The 19,829-nt window shown below is 39.3% G+C and overlaps 1 protein-coding gene across 1 annotated transcript in view; it reads right to left on the bottom strand.

The window, feature by feature from the left end:
* Positions 1–518: 518 nt before the first annotated feature.
* The window catches only part of TG (thyroglobulin), a 160,486-nt gene continuing 141,175 nt past the window's right edge, over positions 519–19,829 (bottom strand). The window contains exons 44-48 of the mRNA XM_087930406.1: positions 17,271–17,452; positions 14,947–15,054; positions 4,115–4,255; positions 2,656–2,846; positions 519–901 (exon numbers count right to left, since the gene is read on the bottom strand). Of these exons, the coding sequence (XP_087786532.1) occupies positions 789–901; positions 2,656–2,846; positions 4,115–4,255; positions 14,947–15,054; positions 17,271–17,452 (735 nt within the window). The 3' untranslated portion in view covers positions 519–788. The remainder of the gene's footprint in view (positions 902–2,655; positions 2,847–4,114; positions 4,256–14,946; positions 15,055–17,270; positions 17,453–19,829) is intronic.

Raw genomic sequence — 19,829 nt, 5'->3', positions numbered from 1 at the left:
TATAAATTAATTTTGGGTAATGCTAGCAGGCAGAGCAATGGGATGAGCAGTTTGTCTGAGTTTTTCTCAAGGAAACTTGGTGGGCATGAAGGGAATTTTAATAATATCTCTCAAAATGCAAGGTAGTATTCTCCTCTACAAGAAGCTCCACGCCACCCCAACATCTTTGTCCTTTCTTTAGACAAGGCACTGCTGTACAGATGTTTTCCTTTTTCTTCTTTTTAAAGAAAATCTGGGTTCTGTTGACATTTTTGGGAAATCAGCCTGAAATGGGAGGCTAACGCTCTGCATGCAGTGTATCAACTTCCTGTCTGTTGCAACCAAAATATGGTTGTTGTTTTTTTCAAATTTCAAACAAAACAAAAAAAAAGTCAAATGGAACAGGAAGCCTGGCGAACCTCCAAAGGGACATTAGAAGACTCAAGATGACTCTCTGGCACTGTGTTGAGGACTACCGATGAAAACAAACACCTTTGATTCGAAGGCGTTTTAATAACTTAGAAGGCCCCAAGTTGATTTACCAATCTTTTCCAAACTTTATTCAGTAACTTGCATACAATTCAATGCATCAAAATTCATCGTTTCATCCCCTAAGCTGTGCCCAGTTTGTAGTATTTTATGTTTTGGCTTGGCTTGCAAGGCAACTGTCGTATCTAGCATACTATTACTAATAACCGCCTATTACAGAGATGTCACTACAACGTAGCAAAGCCAGTTCTTCCTTCAGAGGCATACAATATTCTGATTATTTCACCACTTCAGGGTACCATAGAGCAAAACGGTCTGCTCTATTTGCTGTAGGCTGCCTTGTCTTCGAGCAACTTCACTGTAGTAGTCTTAGACATGGGCGTCACAGCCAGTCCTTTTGTGGGCCTACTTGAGACAGGTTGCTCTCTTTGGCCTGAAAACAAAGAAGTTGCATTATCATCATCATCATCATCACAAAGAAAAATTCATGCCAGTGAGCCAGTAGGGTTCAATTGTTATGGTTGGTGGCACAAGGAAACAGATGTCTAGATTTGATTTGCAATTTTTGTCAGCCTCCAAGTCCTTTCCAAACACTTATTAAGTGCTTACTGAGTGTCATTGTTATCTTGATTTGTAAGACACCAACTTCTATATTGACTTTGGGCATTATAACTAAAAATCTATGTTTATAGATTTTCTATCATCTATCTATCTATCTATCTATCTATCTATCTATCTATCTATCTATCTATCTATCTATCTATCTATCTATCTATCATCTATCTATCCATCTATCCATCTATCATCTATCTATCTATCATCTATTTCTTAACTATAACAGATAACAGATAATCATAGTTGGAAGGGACCTTGTAGGTCATCCAGTCCAACCCCTCACCCAAGTGGGAGACCTACACCATTTCTGACAAATGGCAGCCCCATCTCTTCTTGAAAGTCTGAAGTGATGGCACTCCCACAACTTCCAAGGGCAACTTCTATTCCATTGGTTGATTGTTCTCACTGTCAGAAAATTTCTCCTTATTTCCAGGTTAAATCTCTCCTTGTTCAGTTTCCATCCACTATTCCTTGTCTGGCCTACTGGTGCTTTAGAAAATAGCTTGACCCCTTCCTCTCTGTGGCAGCCCCTCAAATATTGGAAGACCGCTATCATGTCTCCCCTGGTCCTTCTCTTCACTAGACTAGCCATGCCCAGTTCCTGTAACCGTTTTTCATATGTTTTAGTCTCCAGTCCCCTAATCATCCTGGTTGCTCTTCTCTGTACTTTTTCTAGAGTCTCAACATCTTTTTTATAGTGTGGTAACCAAAACTGGATGCAGTACTCTAGGTGTGATCTTACTAAGGCTTTATAGAGTGGTATTAGTACCTCACTTGATCTTGATTATATCCCTCTGTTAATGCAACTTATCTATATCTATCTCTATCTATCTGTCAAACTATCTATCTATCTATCTATCTATCTATCTATCTATCATCTATCTATCTATCTATCTAATTATCTATCTATCTATCTATCTATCTATCTATCTATCTATCTATCATCTATCTATCTATCTATCTATCTATCTATCTATCTATCTATCTATCTATCTATCTATCTATCTATCTATCTATCTATCTATCTATCTATCTATCTATCTATCTATCTATCTATCTATCTATCTATCTATCTATCTTATCTATCTCTGTCATCTATCTATGGCCTTTATAAATGGATACAGCACCTCAAATTGTACTCGGAAGCCAACTGGTATCCAGTAGAGCTTGCAATGCTGCAACCCATCACTCTCTGTCTTGCTGCATTCTGGACCGGCTGTAGATTCTAAAACAGGGGTGTCTAAATGATGGCTTCCTGGGGAATTCTGGGAGTTGAAGCCCATAGGTGTTAAAGTTGCCAAGGTTGGACACGCCTGCTCTAGATAGTCTTCAAAGGCAGCCCAAAGTAGATACCATGTTGATATTATTTCGACATTGCACTATATTCTTTATTTATCAAATTTATATGCCACTCATCTCACAGTACACAGTGACATTGAGAAGCTTACAAATTATTCTTGCATCATCTTAATCATTTTTCTTTGGAGCCCTCGGTGCTTAGAGTCAATTTGCAAACGAAGGAGCGTATAAGCAAGTCTATGTAATTAATTGAAGGCAATACGATGGACTTACAACTTGTCAAACTTTTTACAGTTTTGATGTAATCCCAGAAGGAGCATTCAGATTTTTTCAGTCCTTTATGGTTTGGTAAAGAAGCAGTAAACTCTTTGTAATTGTCTCCACCCGCGTCTGCACGAAACAAAGGCCAAGGCGAGAGTCCTTCTGGCCTCTTTCTTGAAAATTCATAAGGGTTATTTGGATTTCTGCAGAAAAGAACAAATATAAGTCTCCAATCTTATATTTGTCAAACACAGACAACTCCTGAAAACTGCCTGCAATTGCAAGGGTTAAAAAAAAAAGGTACATATTTTTTTCTTGTGTACAAGGATTCCTTGTTTTATGACCTTAAAGGAGCCTGCCCATTAGGGTCATAAGTCTTGATGGTCATAAAGCAGCTCACCCATGTGACCGACCAGATGACCTTTCTTTTTCTGTGATTGTTAAGTAAATGCCATGGTCGTTAAATGAACCAATGGTTTATTTTGAATCTCCATTGACACCTGAAGTGGTAAAAGAGGAAGAGAGGAAGAAAGAAGGAAGGAAAAAGGGAGGAGGAAGAAGAAGAAGGGAGGAGGAGGAGGAGGAGGAGGAGGAATGAATTTCCAAGGTCATCTCACTGGCTTTTGTAGAACATGAGATCACATAAATATTAATATGATAAATAAATGCCTATGTTCTTCTCACTGATAAAGGGACTATCATTTTTCCACCCTTGCAGTAATGCCTGCAGTTGGGTCATGATTGCTATCCTTTTCCCAGTTGGAGATCATAGAAAGATACAGCTAATTCTCATGATGACGTTGGCCATGACTTTGATGTCTCAAGGATCAAGACTCCCAAATTACTGGAGTACACACAGAGATTCAGAGTGGCTTCCTGATTGTATCAGCATGATCTAAATCATGCACAGCCAAATTATATGACATTAGCTGAACCACGGGAAAAGCTGCTCTCATTCATATATTGCTCATGATGTTTTAGTTCCAGTTAACATGGGTATAGTACTAATAGTACTCATCCTTCAACTTTCAGTGATCAAAACACTCAGCACCTACCCAGATTTTATAAAGTTGGACATCAAAACGCTTAGCAACTACCCAGATTTTATAAAGTTGGATATCAAAATGCTCAGCACCTACCCAGATTTTATAAAGTTGAACGTAAACACACTTAACACCTACCCAGATTTTATAAAGTTGGACATAAACTTAGCAACTACCCAGATTTTATAAAGTTGGACATAAAAACTTTTAGCACCTACCCAGATTTTATAAAGTTGGACATAAAAACTTTTAGCACCTACCCAGATTTTATAAAGTTGGACGTAAAAACTTTTAGCAGCTACCCAGATTTTACAAAGTTGGACGTCAAAATGCTCAGCACCTACCCAGATTTTATGAAGTTGGACATCAAAGCAGTCAGCACCTACCCAGATTTTATAAAGTTGGACGTAAAAGCTTTTAGCACCTACCCAGATTTTATAAAGTTGGACAAATACTGCATAATGACTAATGAAAGAGTCTTCTCTTCCTGCGTATATCGGTTTTTATACTGAGGATAAAAGGGTAGGCCAAACGCAAGCTGAACATCAGGAATATATTCCAGGCTTGAGCTGAAAACAGAAAGCAAGAGAGTGAGTAAAAACATTGTAATTTTACTTAATTTACTAAATAGCACTTCCATTTAAAAAGGGGGGGGGGAGGGACACAGATATCTCACAGATTTTGTTTATTTTATTATCGTATTATTTGTTTATTTAATTTTGTTTATTTAATTATCATATTTATGATATGAGCTGTGGTAGCACAGTGGTTAGAGTGCAGTACTGCTGGCTACTTCTGCTGACTACCGGCGGACTGCAGTTCGGCAGTTCAAGTCTCACCAGGCTCAAGGTTGACTCAGCCTTCCATCCTTCCAAGATTGGTAAAATGAGGACCCAGATTCCTGGGGACAATATGCTGACTCTGTAAACCACTTAGAGAGGGCTGTAAAAGCACTGTGAAGCGGTATATAAGTCTAAGTGCTGTTGCTATTGCTAGATAGCAGCCCATCTGATAAGAAGCGACTCCAGAAGGCACACAAGAAATAAAAATAGAAATAGAAATACTATAAATATAAATAATAAAAGTCTCAAAGCTTTCGGGATACGTTTTTTGAAAACGCAGGCCTTTCCTCCTTGACCTTTTCAGGTTCCTATTCATTCTAAATCACCACAATCTGGATTGTCATCAGGGATGTGGTTTTTTTTTTTTTAAATGCATTTGGCAAAGGAATTAAAAATAGAAGAATGGAAATAAGATTAAAACACTGTTTCTCATCTCTGAATATTCACACAAGGATTAGGCTGGGACCAAATTCAACCATTCTGTTTTTATAATAAAAACTCGGAGAGGAAAGAAAGGTTTTACAATTTATTCCTATGTTTCCCCTGAATAAATAAATCAAAGTCGTGGCTGAGAAACTAACTGGTTATATCAGGAATTGTAGCATGCTAAAAAAAAAAAAAAAAGCATGAATCTAACTACAGGCAATTCTTAACTTATGACCAATCACTTAGTGGCCGTTTGACATTTGAAGTTATGATGGATCAACTTTGTGGCCATTTACTACTGAGATTCAAAATTCCAATTGAATTTCAGGTGTTCAGCAACATGGATACATTTACAACCATTGGCAGCACCCTATGGCTCGGTGGCTAAGATGCTGAGCTTGTCAATCAGAAGGTCAGCAGTTCGGCGGTTCGAATCCCTAGCGCCACGTAATGGAGTGAGCTCCCGTTACTTGTCCCAGCTTCTGCCAACCTAGCAGTTTGAAAGCATGTAAAAATGCAAGTAGAAAAATAGGGATCACTTTGGCGGGAAGGTAACAGCGTTCCGTGCGCCTTTGGCCGCATGACCATGGAGACGTCTTCGGACAAAGCTGGATCTTTTGCTTTGTAATGGAGATGAGCACTTTTCCCTACAGCCTGAAACAACTAGCACATATGTGCGAGGGGAACCTTCACCTTTATGGTCATATGACTGCATTTTATGATGGTTTTGTTGAAAACCAGAATTTATTTCTAGTTTTTTGCATTGGTTTGCTTAATGACTTCAGACTGGCTTCGTGACCACCACCCCACACAAACAAAGATTGTAAAATCAGATTGGTCACGTGACACTTTACTACTTATGACTTACGGCTATGATGAGCAGGCTCCATTATAAGCCATAAATTGAGGATTACTGGTATGACTATCATCCATTATAGTTGCTATAAGCAGAGATATATTGCATCTGTATAGGAGTCTGTAAGATTCCTTTGAGCACTTATCCTTGTAAAATATAGGCCTTACGTATCTTTCACCATTAGGGTAATTTATGGCAAAAATTATGACTTCGATCTATTTACTTCTGATTTTACTTTGGTAAAACCATACTAGGAACACTGTATCCAGTTTTGGTCACCAAGATACCATACTAAAATGATGTTGGGATTCTAGAAAGAGGGCAGAGGAAGAGCAAGAAAGACGATTAAGGTGCTAGAGGATAAAATATGGTGAATGATTGACGGAATGTCTAGGTATGTCTACTCTGATGAAGAGATGGATCAGGGGGTGACATGGCAGCAGTGTTCCAGTACTTTCATCACTTGAGACTTTCAAGAAGAGATTGGACTGCCATCGGTCAGAAATGGTGCAGGGTTTCCTGCTTGGGCGGGGGGGTGGACTAGATGACCTACAAGGTCCCTTCCAACTCTGTTAATCTAATCTAATCTAATCTAATCTAATCACAAAGGAGAGGTGATTAATCTATTCTCCAAAGCACCTGAAGGCAAGACAAGAAGTAACAGATGGAAACTGATCAAGTAGAGATCCAATCTAGAACTAAGGAGAAATTTCCTGACAGTTAGAATAAGTAATGAGTGGAATTACTCGCCTCCAGAAGTTATGGAGGCTCCAGCACTGGAGTTTTTTTAAGAAGAGATTGGACAGCCATTTGTCTGAAATGGTATTGGATTTCCTGTATGAGCAGGGGGTTAGACTAGAAGACCTCCAAGGTGCTTCCAACTCTGTTATTCTATGTATCCTAACTCCAACTATATTGAGTTACAAAAATATATCCCATAAAGGAACTGTACCCTTGTGCTATATATAATACATATACAGTATAATGAACAACACAATGACACATTTATAGCATACCATGATGCATTTGTTAATCTTCAAAATAAACTACAAGACTCTAAATCAAACTAACATAAATATTTATTTGGGGATGAAAAAACAGATATTGAAGGTTAACATATAATGCTACATCACAAATCTTCATTGATATAGTTTAGATGTAACACTGTGCAATAAACCAAGATTTACAGTTCACCATAGTTAACCTTTCATACTGGCTGGTGTTTATTATATTTATGTTTGTGAATAGTTGGAACTCTTAACAAAATTCATTATATACTTTTAATTCTCTTACAGACCACGGATCTTAAAACTTTATTTCACCCTGAGAGTTGGCATTCAGACATCAAAAAAAAAATGAATTTTTTAATGAATGCCTCATGGTCTATAACCCATAAACTTTCCTCTTTTTTTCCACAGCACATTTCCAAATTTCATTGTTTAACATCGAATGATCTCATTAGAAGACGTTCAACTTGTGCCTAGAAAAACACATTGGGAAAGCAATAGAAGAGGATGTAAATTATCTCACTGCTCAAAAGCAGCGAGCCCTAAATTTTCATTTACAACCATATTTTGGGCGTGTGTCTGCACTAGTGTGTGTGAGCCAGGGTGAGGTCTTTTCTGCAGAAACAAAAACAAGAAGCTGCTATAATTCATTTATAATTCAAAAATGACCAGAAATGCAGTTAAAAATAGAACCGTTGATCTGGAATAAACCTCGTCTTTTTGTGCCTAATTCCCTGAAAATGTCTATTTCTGCCTGTCTATAACTGTCTGGTTTGGTTCTGCAACCCAACAAGACAGACACAGACTTCAGAGGATAAGTAGGACTGCAGAAAAAAAACAATTACTACCAACCTGCCTTCCGCCAAGGACCTGTATGCTGCACGAGTCAAAAAGAGGGCTGTGAAAATATCTACAGACCCCTCACATACCAGACATAAACTGTTTCAACTCCTTCCCTCAAAACGACGCTATAGAGCACTGCACACCAGAACAACTAGACACAAAAACAGTTTTTTCCCAAATGCCATCACTCTGCTAAACAAATAATTCCCTCAACACTGTCCAACTATTTACAAAGTCTGCATTCCTATTAATCTTCTCATCCCCTCCCGCTTCACAGCCATGTTACTAACTTAACAATTGTGGCAATTCACTTAACAACTGCGGCAAGAATGGTCGTAAAATGGGGCAAAATTGAACTTAACAACTTTCTTGCTTAGCCACAGAAATTTTGGGCCCAATTGTGGTCGTAAGTCGAGGACTATTAACTGTAAAAACAACTTAGTCCCTTCACTGGGTAGCAAGCTTCCAACTGATGTAATTTAACATTTAGACTTCCAGAAAAGGGGGAAAAAACAAAGTAAAATCAAAATAAAACCAACAGTTTGGCCCTCAAAATCAAGATAGCAAACTCTATTAGTATTAGTATTAATCTTCTCATCACTCCTTATCACCCATCCCCTCCCACTTGTGACTGTATGACTGTAACTTTGTCGCTTGTATCCTAACGATTTATATTGACTGTTTCCTAGTATTATTTGATTGCTAATTGTATATGACTATTATTAAGTGATGTACCTTATGATTCTTTACTCTTGATGAATGTATCTTTTCTTTTATGTACACTGAGAGCATTTGCACCAAGACAAATTCCTTGTGTGTCCAACCACACTTGGCCAATAAAGAATTCTATTCTATTCCATGTTCTGTTCTGTTCTGTTCTGTTCTATTCTATTAACAAATGTGGTGATAAAAGTCGTAAAATGGGGCAAAACTCAGTTAACAAATTTCTCACTTAACGGTACAAATTTTGGGCTCGATTGTGGTCGTAAGTTGAAGACTACCTTTAAACATCAAATTTGAGGGGATTCGGGTTCGTTTTAAGCATGTTCTATTTGAAATGGTTATAAACATTTATGGAACGCGCAGAAATTCTACAATTTGGACACAGCAAGGGACGGTGGTTACAAGTAGTTCTTAACTTAGGACCTGGAATTATGGTCGTAAGTCCTGCCAGTTGTTAAGCAGTTCACCTTGTGATAACGCCCAACCTTTTTTTGCCACACTTGTTAAGCAAATCACTGCAGTCGTTAAGTGAATCCAGCTTCCCCCATTGACTTTGCTGGTTGGAAACTGGGTCATAAATCATCTGACCCAGAGAGGCTGCAACTGTCAGAATTGCTGGTTGCCCAGAGTCCACATTTTGCTCATGTGTCTACAGAGATACCCTGATGGTCATAAGTATGAGAACCGACCATAAGTCACTTTTTCCAGTTCTGTTGTGACTTTGAATGATTGCCAAAGGCAGTTAGTCATTTTCCAGATTAATTGGCTCTACCACTTTATCCGCTGCTGAATCGTAATGCAACCGTTTTGCAATTCTTTGCTACTTCCTTATGAATTTTTCACACTGTTGCAATATATCTGCAAATATTAAAAGTATCTCGGTAAAGCTAATGGGATAATTCTGTCTATCGTCTTCAAATCACCGAAGGCAGAATGATCTGCATCTCAGAATTCTTAAATTTGAGACTTAAATCATTTAAAAAGAATGTTTGGACAAGATGTGAGTCAATATTTATGTTTGTAGAAAAATTAATGAGAGGCCATATCGAATAGAAATTTGAAAGGCTTGATGGAAACAGAAATTTGACTAAGTAAGACGTTGTGCCAGATTCCAAAGGAAGTTAACTGCCTCCAATGTGATTCCCATTTGCTCACTAAGAAACGCTCACAAACCCTAGGGTTTTTTTTTACATTCGTTACAAAATCAGCACAGATGTCCCTAAATAAGATTGCATGCATCTTCCTCAACTGAGATTTAAACCAAGCTGGAGCTGTTTCAGTTTTTATTTCATTACTTCAGATTTTAGTCTCTCACCTGGTCCAAAACCTCTTATAAAGGAAGCCTGGGATTTTGTACAGCTTTCCTAATGACCATTGGCTAGTTCAGCAACAGTGGTCAGTGCCTGGAACTCACTACTTGACTCTGTTGTTAAACCCCCAAAACTTTAACCTTAAACTGTCTACCGTGGATCTCACTCCATTCCTAAGAGGTTTGTAAGGGAGCGTGCCTACCGTCCCTGTCCTACTGTTCCCATTTATTCGTACTCATTTATTATGTATACACTTACACCTATTTATACTTATATATTTATATGTTATGTTGATACTTATACTTGTTTACTCATACATGCTTGACGAACTAAACTAACTAACTAAAACAAATAAATAAATAAATAAATAGTTAGTCTAGGAACCGACTCTAGAAATTATTGAGACAAAAGCTTAGATTAAGTTAAAGATAAATCCATCTCAGCATCTACCTCTGTCCTACTACCAGAACCATTGAGAGTTTCCTGACTTACGGCATTCTTGTATGGTATGGGAGCAGCTCTGTAGCAGACAAAAAAGCTCTACAGAGAACCATTAAAACTACCCAGAATATCATCGGCCTCCAGCTACCAGACCTGGATGACATCTTCGCATTTTGCTGTTTGAGGAAGTCGCACAACATTCTCAGAGACTCTTCCTATCCTGCTTACAATCTGTGATGACCCAAAGGGGCATGGTACAAAAGCAACAGTCACAAAAATAGGTAAAGTCCCTTTAATACCTCCAACTTGGCCCCCAATGTCCAGTTATCATCTGCTGGAGAAAAAACTCTCCCAGAACAGTTTTTAAAGGGAAGAAATTCCATCCAAACCGAAAGTATATATAAATTATAAATAAAAACCAACACAAATCACACTGCAGCAATTAACGAGACAAGGCAGGATAAGGAATTGAAGACTTCAAAAGTAATAAAACACATACAGTTGGGAGAATGCCAGAACTCAGATAAGACTTAACAAACCAAAATAATTCATGCTTTGCTTCCAGCAAATTTTCTGTGTGTAGTTTGCCTTTTTTACCAGTTTTACCAGCTGCAGCCAATGAAGGGGATCAGGGCCCTTTCCTCCCCTGTAAACCACACAACTCACATTGCTCCCTTATCTGTTCCTCCCTGCATGCCCTAGGATGAAAAGAGGGTGGGCCTGGGTCTTCCTCTGAATGCCCAGCTGGACTGTGCCCTTCTCCAGTTTCCTCCACAGCCACCAGAGCCACACTCCCACTTCCTGTCAGTTCTCCCTCGGAATCCAATTCCAACAGGGGCATGACACAATCTTTGTGGAATGCTGCCTTCTGGCAGAAGATACAGAACAGTTAAACTCGGACCACACGTTTTCTGAATAGTTTTTATCCCAGAGCTATAATTGCACTTAACAATGAATTTAAGGACCATCATTAGTGAGGTGCTGGACAGGATCACTTGGTCTGTTGTGTGGATGCTTGTGTGTTTTTAGGGGGCGGGAAAGATTGTCATTTACAATGACAATAAATTAAGTAAACTAAGTTCTCACCGCTGTCAAGGCTGGTGGTCCACGTGCAGCTCAGTTTTAGTAATGTAACTATGATGGCTGGCTAGACGGGGGAGTCAAAAATACATCTCAAAAGAAGGCAGTGGTGATTTATTTTAATAAGGTAGGATGTCCTCAACTTCCAACAATTCATTGAGCGGCCATTCGAAGTTACAAAGGCACTGAAAAAAGGGACTTTTGACCATTTTTCACACTCACAACTGCTGCAGCTTCGCCGTGTTCATGTGATCAAAACTCAGTCACTTGGCAGTTGACTTACATTTATGAGGGTTGCAGTCACCCAGGGTAACGTGATCCCTTTTTGCAACTTTCTGACAATAGGAAGCCAGATTCACTTAACAACCATGCTGTGAATTTAACCGCTTGCAGTGACTGACTTAACAAGTGTGGCAAGAACAGTCGTGAAATGGGTCAACATTCACTTAACAACTGTCTCACAGAAACGTTGGGCTCAGTTGTGGTCATAAATCAAGCGCTACTGCTGGGAAACCTGCATGGATGCATTAATCAGGAGTCAGATTTGATTCAAGAATGTTTTAGTTCAGTTCAAAGAAAGGGTGGGAGAATCTGTTAGGACAACTGTAATTAATTTCCATTTTCACTTATTTTTTAAAATATTTCCAAGTCTGTTTTCCTCATTTCTATTTCTTGTGAAAATGTTAAGATTGAAGGGGAGATGAATTCTTAATATTTGCAAACGTTTCAAGGTAGCCGTGCTATTTTTGCCTGCTTTAGAGGTGGTCCTTGACTTATAACCGTTCGTTTAGCAATGGTTCAAAGTTACGACGGCATTGGAAAAAGTGACTTATGGCTGGTTCTAACACTTAGAACCATCACAGCATGATCACATGATCGAAATTGGGGCTTTTAGCAACCACCATGTATTTATGATGGTCACAGCACCTCAGAGTCATGTGGTTGCCATTTACTATCTTTCCAGGAAGCTTCGGACAAGCAAAGTCTATGGAGGAAGCTGGATTCTCTTAAGGACTGTGTGATTCACTTAATAACTGCAGGAATTCCCTTAACAATTGTGGCAAAATGGTCATCGTGCCGCTGTCGGAATCTGATTCGGAAGGGGAGGGTTAGCAGCTGACAGGAAGAAGGAGTGCGACTCCGTTGGCTGTGGAAGAAACTGGAGAAGGGCACAGTCTGTCTGGGCAGAGCTGGGGAGAGGTTGAGCAAGGGAGAAGAAATTCGGAGGAAGACCAGGCCCACCCCCTCTTCAACCTAGGGCAAGCAGGGAGGAACGGAGAAGGGAGCAAGGTGAATTGCATGGCTTATGGGGGAGGAAAGAGCCCTGATTCCCTTCATTAGCTGCAGCTGGGAACACAGTGTTTAAAAAGGGAAGCTGCGCACAGCAACTTGTTTGGAGAAAATTGTGAATTATCTGGTATCATCGAGGCTTGTCTGTGTTTCTGGCATCTTACTAACTGTGTGTGTTTTGCTGTGCTTTAAAGTCTGCAATTTCCTCTCCTGCCCTGTCAGGTTAATTACTGGAGCATGGTTTGTTTGGATTTTTAGTTACAGTTTGTATGTACATTTTTTTCGGACTGAATTTCCTCCACTGAAAGGCTGTTCCTGGGAGAGTTTTTCTCCAGCCGAAGGTAACCTGGACATTGGAGGCAAAGTTGGAGATAATAAAGGGACTCTTCTTGCTTATTTGACTGTGTTGCCTTTGTGCCATGACCCGGGTCATCACAATGGTCATAAAAGTGGACATAACTGACTTTTAACAACTGCAACAACAAATTTCAGTTCCAACTGTGATCATAAATCAAGGACTACAGTGTACCACAGCTATGTACTAAACAGTTTAATTTAATACATACATCTGTATACACACACATTTGTATACAAATTTTTGCCTAATGTCTTGCTCTTTTTCTTTCATTTGGTTAACTTGAGAGGTACCTCATAGTAAGAAAGACCATATTTCCAGAGATTTGTTGAATGTGCTAATGTACAAATAAGAGACTGGATGGAAAGATTTATCAAGGACGCTGAACATATCAAGGAATATATATGAAAGGACATCTATAAAAGGTATCAAGCTAACCTTCATCATTCGAGCTTAGGAGTGTCCAACCTTAGCAACCTTAAGACCTGCGGACTTCTACTTGCAGAATTTCTCCCAGCTAGCCAACCAACTAACCATTATGGGTGGCTGGGGAATTCTGGGACTTGAAGTTCATAACTCTTAAGGTTGCCAAGGTTGGATACTCTTCTACATAAAATGTAGCTGGTCATAGATAGCACACGATCTTTTCTGAAAACTCTGCAAACATTGTGCGGATACTTTCCAACAGTTAGAACCAATGGAAGCGAACTATCTTTCTATGTAAGAGGAGGTAGAATGCAGGAAAAAAAATGGTTTTGATGTTTTACATGCAAGGTAGAATAAAAAGTGAAAACAGATATGCTTTTAGCTCTGTTATTCTTACTCCGTTTTGACTGGTTTCACTTTTTGTCTTACATAGAAACCAGACGCTGAAACTCCATTGTTGCTTCTCTCTTGACCTTGTTCTTTTAACCTATTTCTGCAAAGCTAATACTTTCCACTGCCAACTCCATCTTTATTTCCATCTCAGCCTCCTGCCTCCAAGGTCCAGAAAAAGACTGGACCAGGTAACTCGCTTAAGAATTGCATGAGAACTATCTAAAACTTTAGTTAACGGAATAACAGAGTTGGAAGAGAGACGTTGCAGGTCCCAGCAGGAAACTCTATATCATTTCAGACAAAATAGTAGTCCAATCTCTTTAAAAAAAACAAAAAACCTTCCAGTGTTGGAGAGCATTCACAATTTTGGGAGGCAAACCCTTCCACTGTTAGGACATTTCTCCTTAGCTCTAGACTTTCTCTCTCTTTGGTTAGTTTCCATTTATTACTTCTCGTCCTTCCTTCAGGTGCTTTGGCAAATAAGTTGACACCCCCCCTTCTTTATGGCAACACCCCAAATATTGGAACACTGCTATCTTGTCTTCCTTCATCCTTCTTTTCATTATATTAGACATATCCAATTCCAGCATCCGTTCTTTGTATGTTTTAGCCTCCAGTTCCCTAATCACTGTGAGCATAAGGATTGATCCATTGGTGCTATTCAAATTTTTTTACTAATGGTTTTGTAGGCGTGGCTTGGTGGGTGTGGTGTGGCTTGGTGGGTGTGGCAGGGGAAGGATACTGTAAAATCTCCATTTCCACCCCACTCCAGGGGGAAGGATACTGCAAAATCCCCATTCCTTCTCCACCCCACTAACCTGCTTTCCAGCTCCGTTCTCCTGGGCAGGGCAACAAAATAAGACCCAGCCAATCAGCTGGGACTCAATGGGAGGTGGAGAATAGATGGGGGTGGGGCCAGTCAGAGGTGGGATTTGCCGGTTCTCCAAACTACTCAAAATTTTATTTATTTATTTATTTATTTATTTATTTATTTATTTTTATTGTCAATTGCTTACAAGATAATAGGTATAAGTAAAAACATAGTTATGGATACATATAAGAAAAATAAAATATATATATTAAAAAAAACACAATAGGACAGGGACGGTAGGCACGTTGGTGCACTTATGCACGCCCCCTATTTCCGCTACCGGTTCTCCAGAATTTGTCAGAACTGTCTGAATACCATCTCTGGATTGATCCAAAGACTACTTTTATTCTTACCTAAATCATTTTACAAATAAGATAGGCCAAGAGATTATCCTTACCTGCTCAAGGAATTGCTGTCTGGCACATGGTACATGAAAATATTTCCTCTCTTGCTATTAGCCCATTCCTTTGCCATATCTATAGTTGGGCAAATGATGAAGTAGTCTCTAAAAACAGTAAAGAAAAGATTTCCTTACAATCTGGAAACAATTAACTTTCAACCACAAATAGATCTTAAGTCTCTGCCTTTCTGCTGTAACTCCATATCCACATGCTCCAGATTAACCCAAAACAAGAAATTTTAAATTCTCCAAAATTTTCCATTAGGTAGGGAGGTAGAACAACCAAGAGAAGGGGAAAGGAACATAAACGTCCATACATTTGAGTCAAACGTTATAGGCTTCCAAAATGGAAATTACAGTTTGGATGAATGACTTCATTTTGTCAGCTGCCCAGAACCACAAACCCAGGTGGTTCTGCTTCATCAATAAACCATCTTTCCAATCAGCCTCCATGTTCCCAGTGTCTTTCTCCCTGCTTGGAACGGAACCAGAAGGATATTTCTTCTCACATCAGTTTATGCCTACAGTTGGGATCATAATGTCCATCAATAAGCAAGGTTCTCAAGAAGTGAGTTGTGGCCTAGTTTTATGACTTTTTATGCTGTGGTCGTTAAGTGAGTCATAAAAGCAAGTCCAACTTTCCCCACTTTTTTGTCAAAGGTTGCCTGGGAAGGTCACAAACAAAAATCATGTGACTTCAGGCCAAGCATCCAAATTTTGATCACGTGACTGCTTTTTTTCGGCACCAGCATAACTTCACATGTTCTCGAGACAAATGGCCATATACAGCGTACTTCTCTAAGCACATGGAACCCAACACGCAGTGCATGTGACCTGCGAAGAACCGGGTTGGCATAAGATGCTTCTAGAAGTTGTCGAGGATTACCTATATAGGAAACTCATACTGTATTTGGTAACTGTGACAAGATTATTGTACACACAAAAGTGGAAGAATAAAGAATTAGAAGAATGGATTGTAACATTCAAGGAGCTTGAGATAGCAAAATTGACCAGCTTGGTTAGATAACAAAAATGATAAAATATTTTTTTAGAGGAAACTGGGAGCTTTATATGGACTTTTAGTTGAAAGAAGAAAAGACTGAACAAATTATTTATGGATTTGGGGACTAAAAAGGAGAAAGTAAGAAGAGCACAGTTACAGTACTTGACAAAAAAATGGCAGAAGTCATAATTCTCACTTTTCCCCCCTGTTTTCCAATTTTCTCCTTCTTTTTTTCTTTTTTTAAAAATCATTTTCTTATACTGAAAATATTCTTTTTAAAAAGCCTGGCGCAGCCGTATGAGTTATGCATGTTCCATTAGGAATACAATATACAATAATACATTAAAATAATTGTATAAAGTTTTCTCTTTTCCATGTTTTAGCCCTCTTTTACGCCTGCAGTTGGTTGCTTATAATTCCAGTTTCAGGCATCTTTCTGCCTTTAGCAAACTTAAGGCTGTGTTTATACATAAGTTTGTTTCTAATGCTGATCTGTTGGAGGAGGGACAGGAGTTGTTTGTAAAAATAATGAAGGCGGGAGACAAAAAAATAAAATAAATAAATTAAATTATTGGAATGGCTGAAGGGGAACTCTAAAATAACACCTGCAGTTGTATCTTACGCCTTCTCCGCTTAAAAGGGGGAAAAAATTCATCGAAAGGCATGAACAAGAATCGATATCCCGAGGAGCAGATGGAAGTTGATTTCTTATTTTTAGTCCAATGTGGTAAAGCTGCCAAATTTAAAATGTGAAGAAATGACATATGGGGAGCCAAAACAAAAAATTTCAACTGCAAAAGACCGTATTTGAGGGTTACGTCTCTCCTGCTCAAAATACCTTTCTTGGATTCATTGGAAGGTCTGCAGCCCGTAATTTAAAACTGAACTCAACTTGATATATTTATCCAAGCGTTTGGATTTGGGTTGCTTCTCTTTTCTGTCCACGTACACCTCTGCAGGGTGCATCGAAATTAGCATCTCGTACATGATGCGCTATGAAGCTTATGTTCATCCTGACATCCATGTGCGCTAAGCCACAATTTTGATAAACACGTGTGCAACTAGAACTTACCGTCTCCTGGTTTCTAAGCCAGCACCTTAACCATTACACTAAAGATTTGGGGACTATATCCTAGAAGTCACAACTGCTAGCCAGAATAGTGAGGCACAATAACCCTTTACTAAACCCTTGTTTATATATAGTGCTTCTACAGAGTAATGTCTTGTTCTAAGAAATCATCCCTTGCTTGTCCTTTTTCCCCATGCCTTCTTTCCATGATTTCTCTCCAACCTTAACAAAAAAAAAGGAGAAACTTACCGAGTGGCATTTTCCAATGCTCTGGAAAAGGAAGCATACTCTGTGGATGAGTGTTTGAGGGAATAAAACCACGTAGTTGCATCCTGGATGAGAAGATTAGACTCTTCACCGCCCAAAGAGTTTTGGAGGGCTTGATAAAAAGCGGTTTTGCTATTGGCCCGGCCTTGTCTTTCTTCAAAACGCTAATTAGAGAGGAAAAGAACATGCAGAAGAATTCAGAAAGCCACTTCACACTCAGAAATGGTTGTTGGCATTTCCACAAAGAAATTTACGCATTCAAGCAATTACATGTTGATCATTGCTGTACAGTTGCACTTCCAATTCTGTTTTACATACTATCTTTTTATCCATTTCAAATCTTTCTGATAACTATAAATACCTGCGAGTATATTTTGCGCGTGTAAGAGCACTACTGTACTATAGGTGCTCAGAATTCAAGAAGATGTCTCAAAGCTGAAAAGATCCTGATCTAGCAGAGAAACTCAGGTAAGACGTTCTAGGAATCACACCTGGCGCATGAATCATTCAGAAATCCAGCCAGCAACAAAGAAACCTTCAGCTTTCCAGTTTTACTCTTAGTGGCAGCCAAAACTATTTTAAGGGGATTTTCCCTATCCATTTAAGTGTGTGTGTGTGTGTGTGTGTGTGTGTGTGTGTTGGGATTCAATTTTTTTTACCACCAGTTCTATGGGCGTGGCTTGGTGGGCATGGTGTGGCTTGGTGGGTGTGGCAGGGGAAGGATACTGCAAAATCTCCATTCTTTCTGCACGCCACTAACCTGCTTTCCAGCTCTGTTCTCCTGTGCAATGCAACAAGAGAAGACTCAGCCAGTCAGCTGGGACTTGGGAGGCAGAGAATAGATGGGGGTGGGGCCAGTCAGAGGTGGGATTCCGAACTACTCAAAATTTCCACTACTGGTTCTCCAGAACTGGTCAGAACCTGCTGAATACCATCTCTGGTGTGTGTGTGTGTGTATATTTGCACATGCACATCCCACACAACCCCCCTTCTCTTTTCAAAGGTTATATTTCTTCTAGCCCCAGATTATATTTCCCACCCTTGCATTGGCTACAGAATAATTTCCTGAAAAACTGGGAATCTAAGAATTCCACATGGACCCTGCTGCTGATGGTTATTGGCTTAAAAACTCAGTTTGAATAATCCTTTTTCCAAATCGTTTCAGACTTGACTACTAATAATACATTTTAAAAAAAATAGTGTTGGCCTAACTCAGGTTTTTTTTTTAAAGTTCTGGTTTTTACACTAAAAATGATTATGGACACGTAGGCCCAGGTTCCACAACTGCCAGATCTCTTGAGGTCGATTTGAACTCTATAGGTTGATGACGGACTATTAATACAGCTAGTCCTTGGCTTAAAGGTAAAAGTAAAGGTTCCCCTCGCACATACGTGCTAGTCGTTTCTGACTCTCGGGTAAGGTGCTCATCTCCGTTACAAAGCCAAAGAGCCAGTGCTGTCCGAAGATGTCTCCGTGGTCATGTGGCCGGCACGGTGCACAGAATGCTGTTACCTTCCCACCGAAGTGATCTCTATTTTTCTACTTGCATTTTTACATGCTTTCAAACTGCTAGGTTGGCAGAAGCTGGGACAAGTAACAGGAGCTCACTCCATTACGCAGCACTAGGGATTCGAACCGTTGAACTGCCGACCTTTCTGATCGACAAGCTCAGCATCTTAGCCACTGAGCCACCGCATCCCTCAGTCTTGATTTACAACAGTTCATTTAGTGATCTTTTAGAATCACTGAAAAAAAGTGACTTATGAACATTTTTCACAGTTATGACCATTGTAGTATCTTCACGGTCACATAATTAAAATTCAAATGCTTGGCAACTGGTTCGTATGTATCACGGTTGAAGTATCCCGGGGTCATACGATCGTCTTTTGGGAACTTCTGATGAGCAAAGTCAATGGGGAAGCCAGATTCACTTAACAACCATGTTATTAACTTAACAACTGCAGTGATTCACTTAGCAACTGTGGCAAGAAAGGTCATAAAATGAGACAAAATTAACAATTGTCTTGCTTAGCAACAGAAATGTTGGGCTAAATTGTGTTCATAAGTCAAGGACTACTTATTGGTTGGTTGGTTGGTTTATTACATTTATATGTTGTCCATCCTGAGCAGCTAATAATATTATAAATATATGCATATAATAGAATGATGTTATCTTTTTGTAGCTTCTTTCCTCTAGACTGGCCCATACCCAGTTCCTGCAACCGTTCTTCATGTGTTTTTGTCTCCAGGCCTTTAATCATCTTACTTGCTCTTTGCATTTTTCCCAAAGTCTCAACCTCTTTTTTGTAATGTGATGACCAGAAGTGGATGCAGTATTCCAGGTGTGGCCTTACTGGAAAAGTGCATCCAGTTTTAGTCGACTTACACCAGAATTTTATTTATTGGTTTCTTTGTTTGTTCCATTTCCATGGCTGCCCATCTCAGGCAGTGACTCTGAGTGACTTACAAATTCAGAATTTTGCTCGTCAAACAAGGCAGCTATTACGTGAGTCGAACTGCTAATGCTGGTTCCTGCCACTG

This window comes from Pseudonaja textilis, chromosome 3, assembly GCF_049901715.1.
Source record: "Pseudonaja textilis isolate UNSWEBS1 chromosome 3, rPseTex1.2, whole genome shotgun sequence".
Taxonomy (NCBI): domain Eukaryota; kingdom Metazoa; phylum Chordata; class Lepidosauria; order Squamata; family Elapidae; genus Pseudonaja; species Pseudonaja textilis.
The sequence above is the reverse complement of the archived record's forward strand: the minus strand, read 5'-3'. Positions and strand labels throughout refer to the sequence as shown.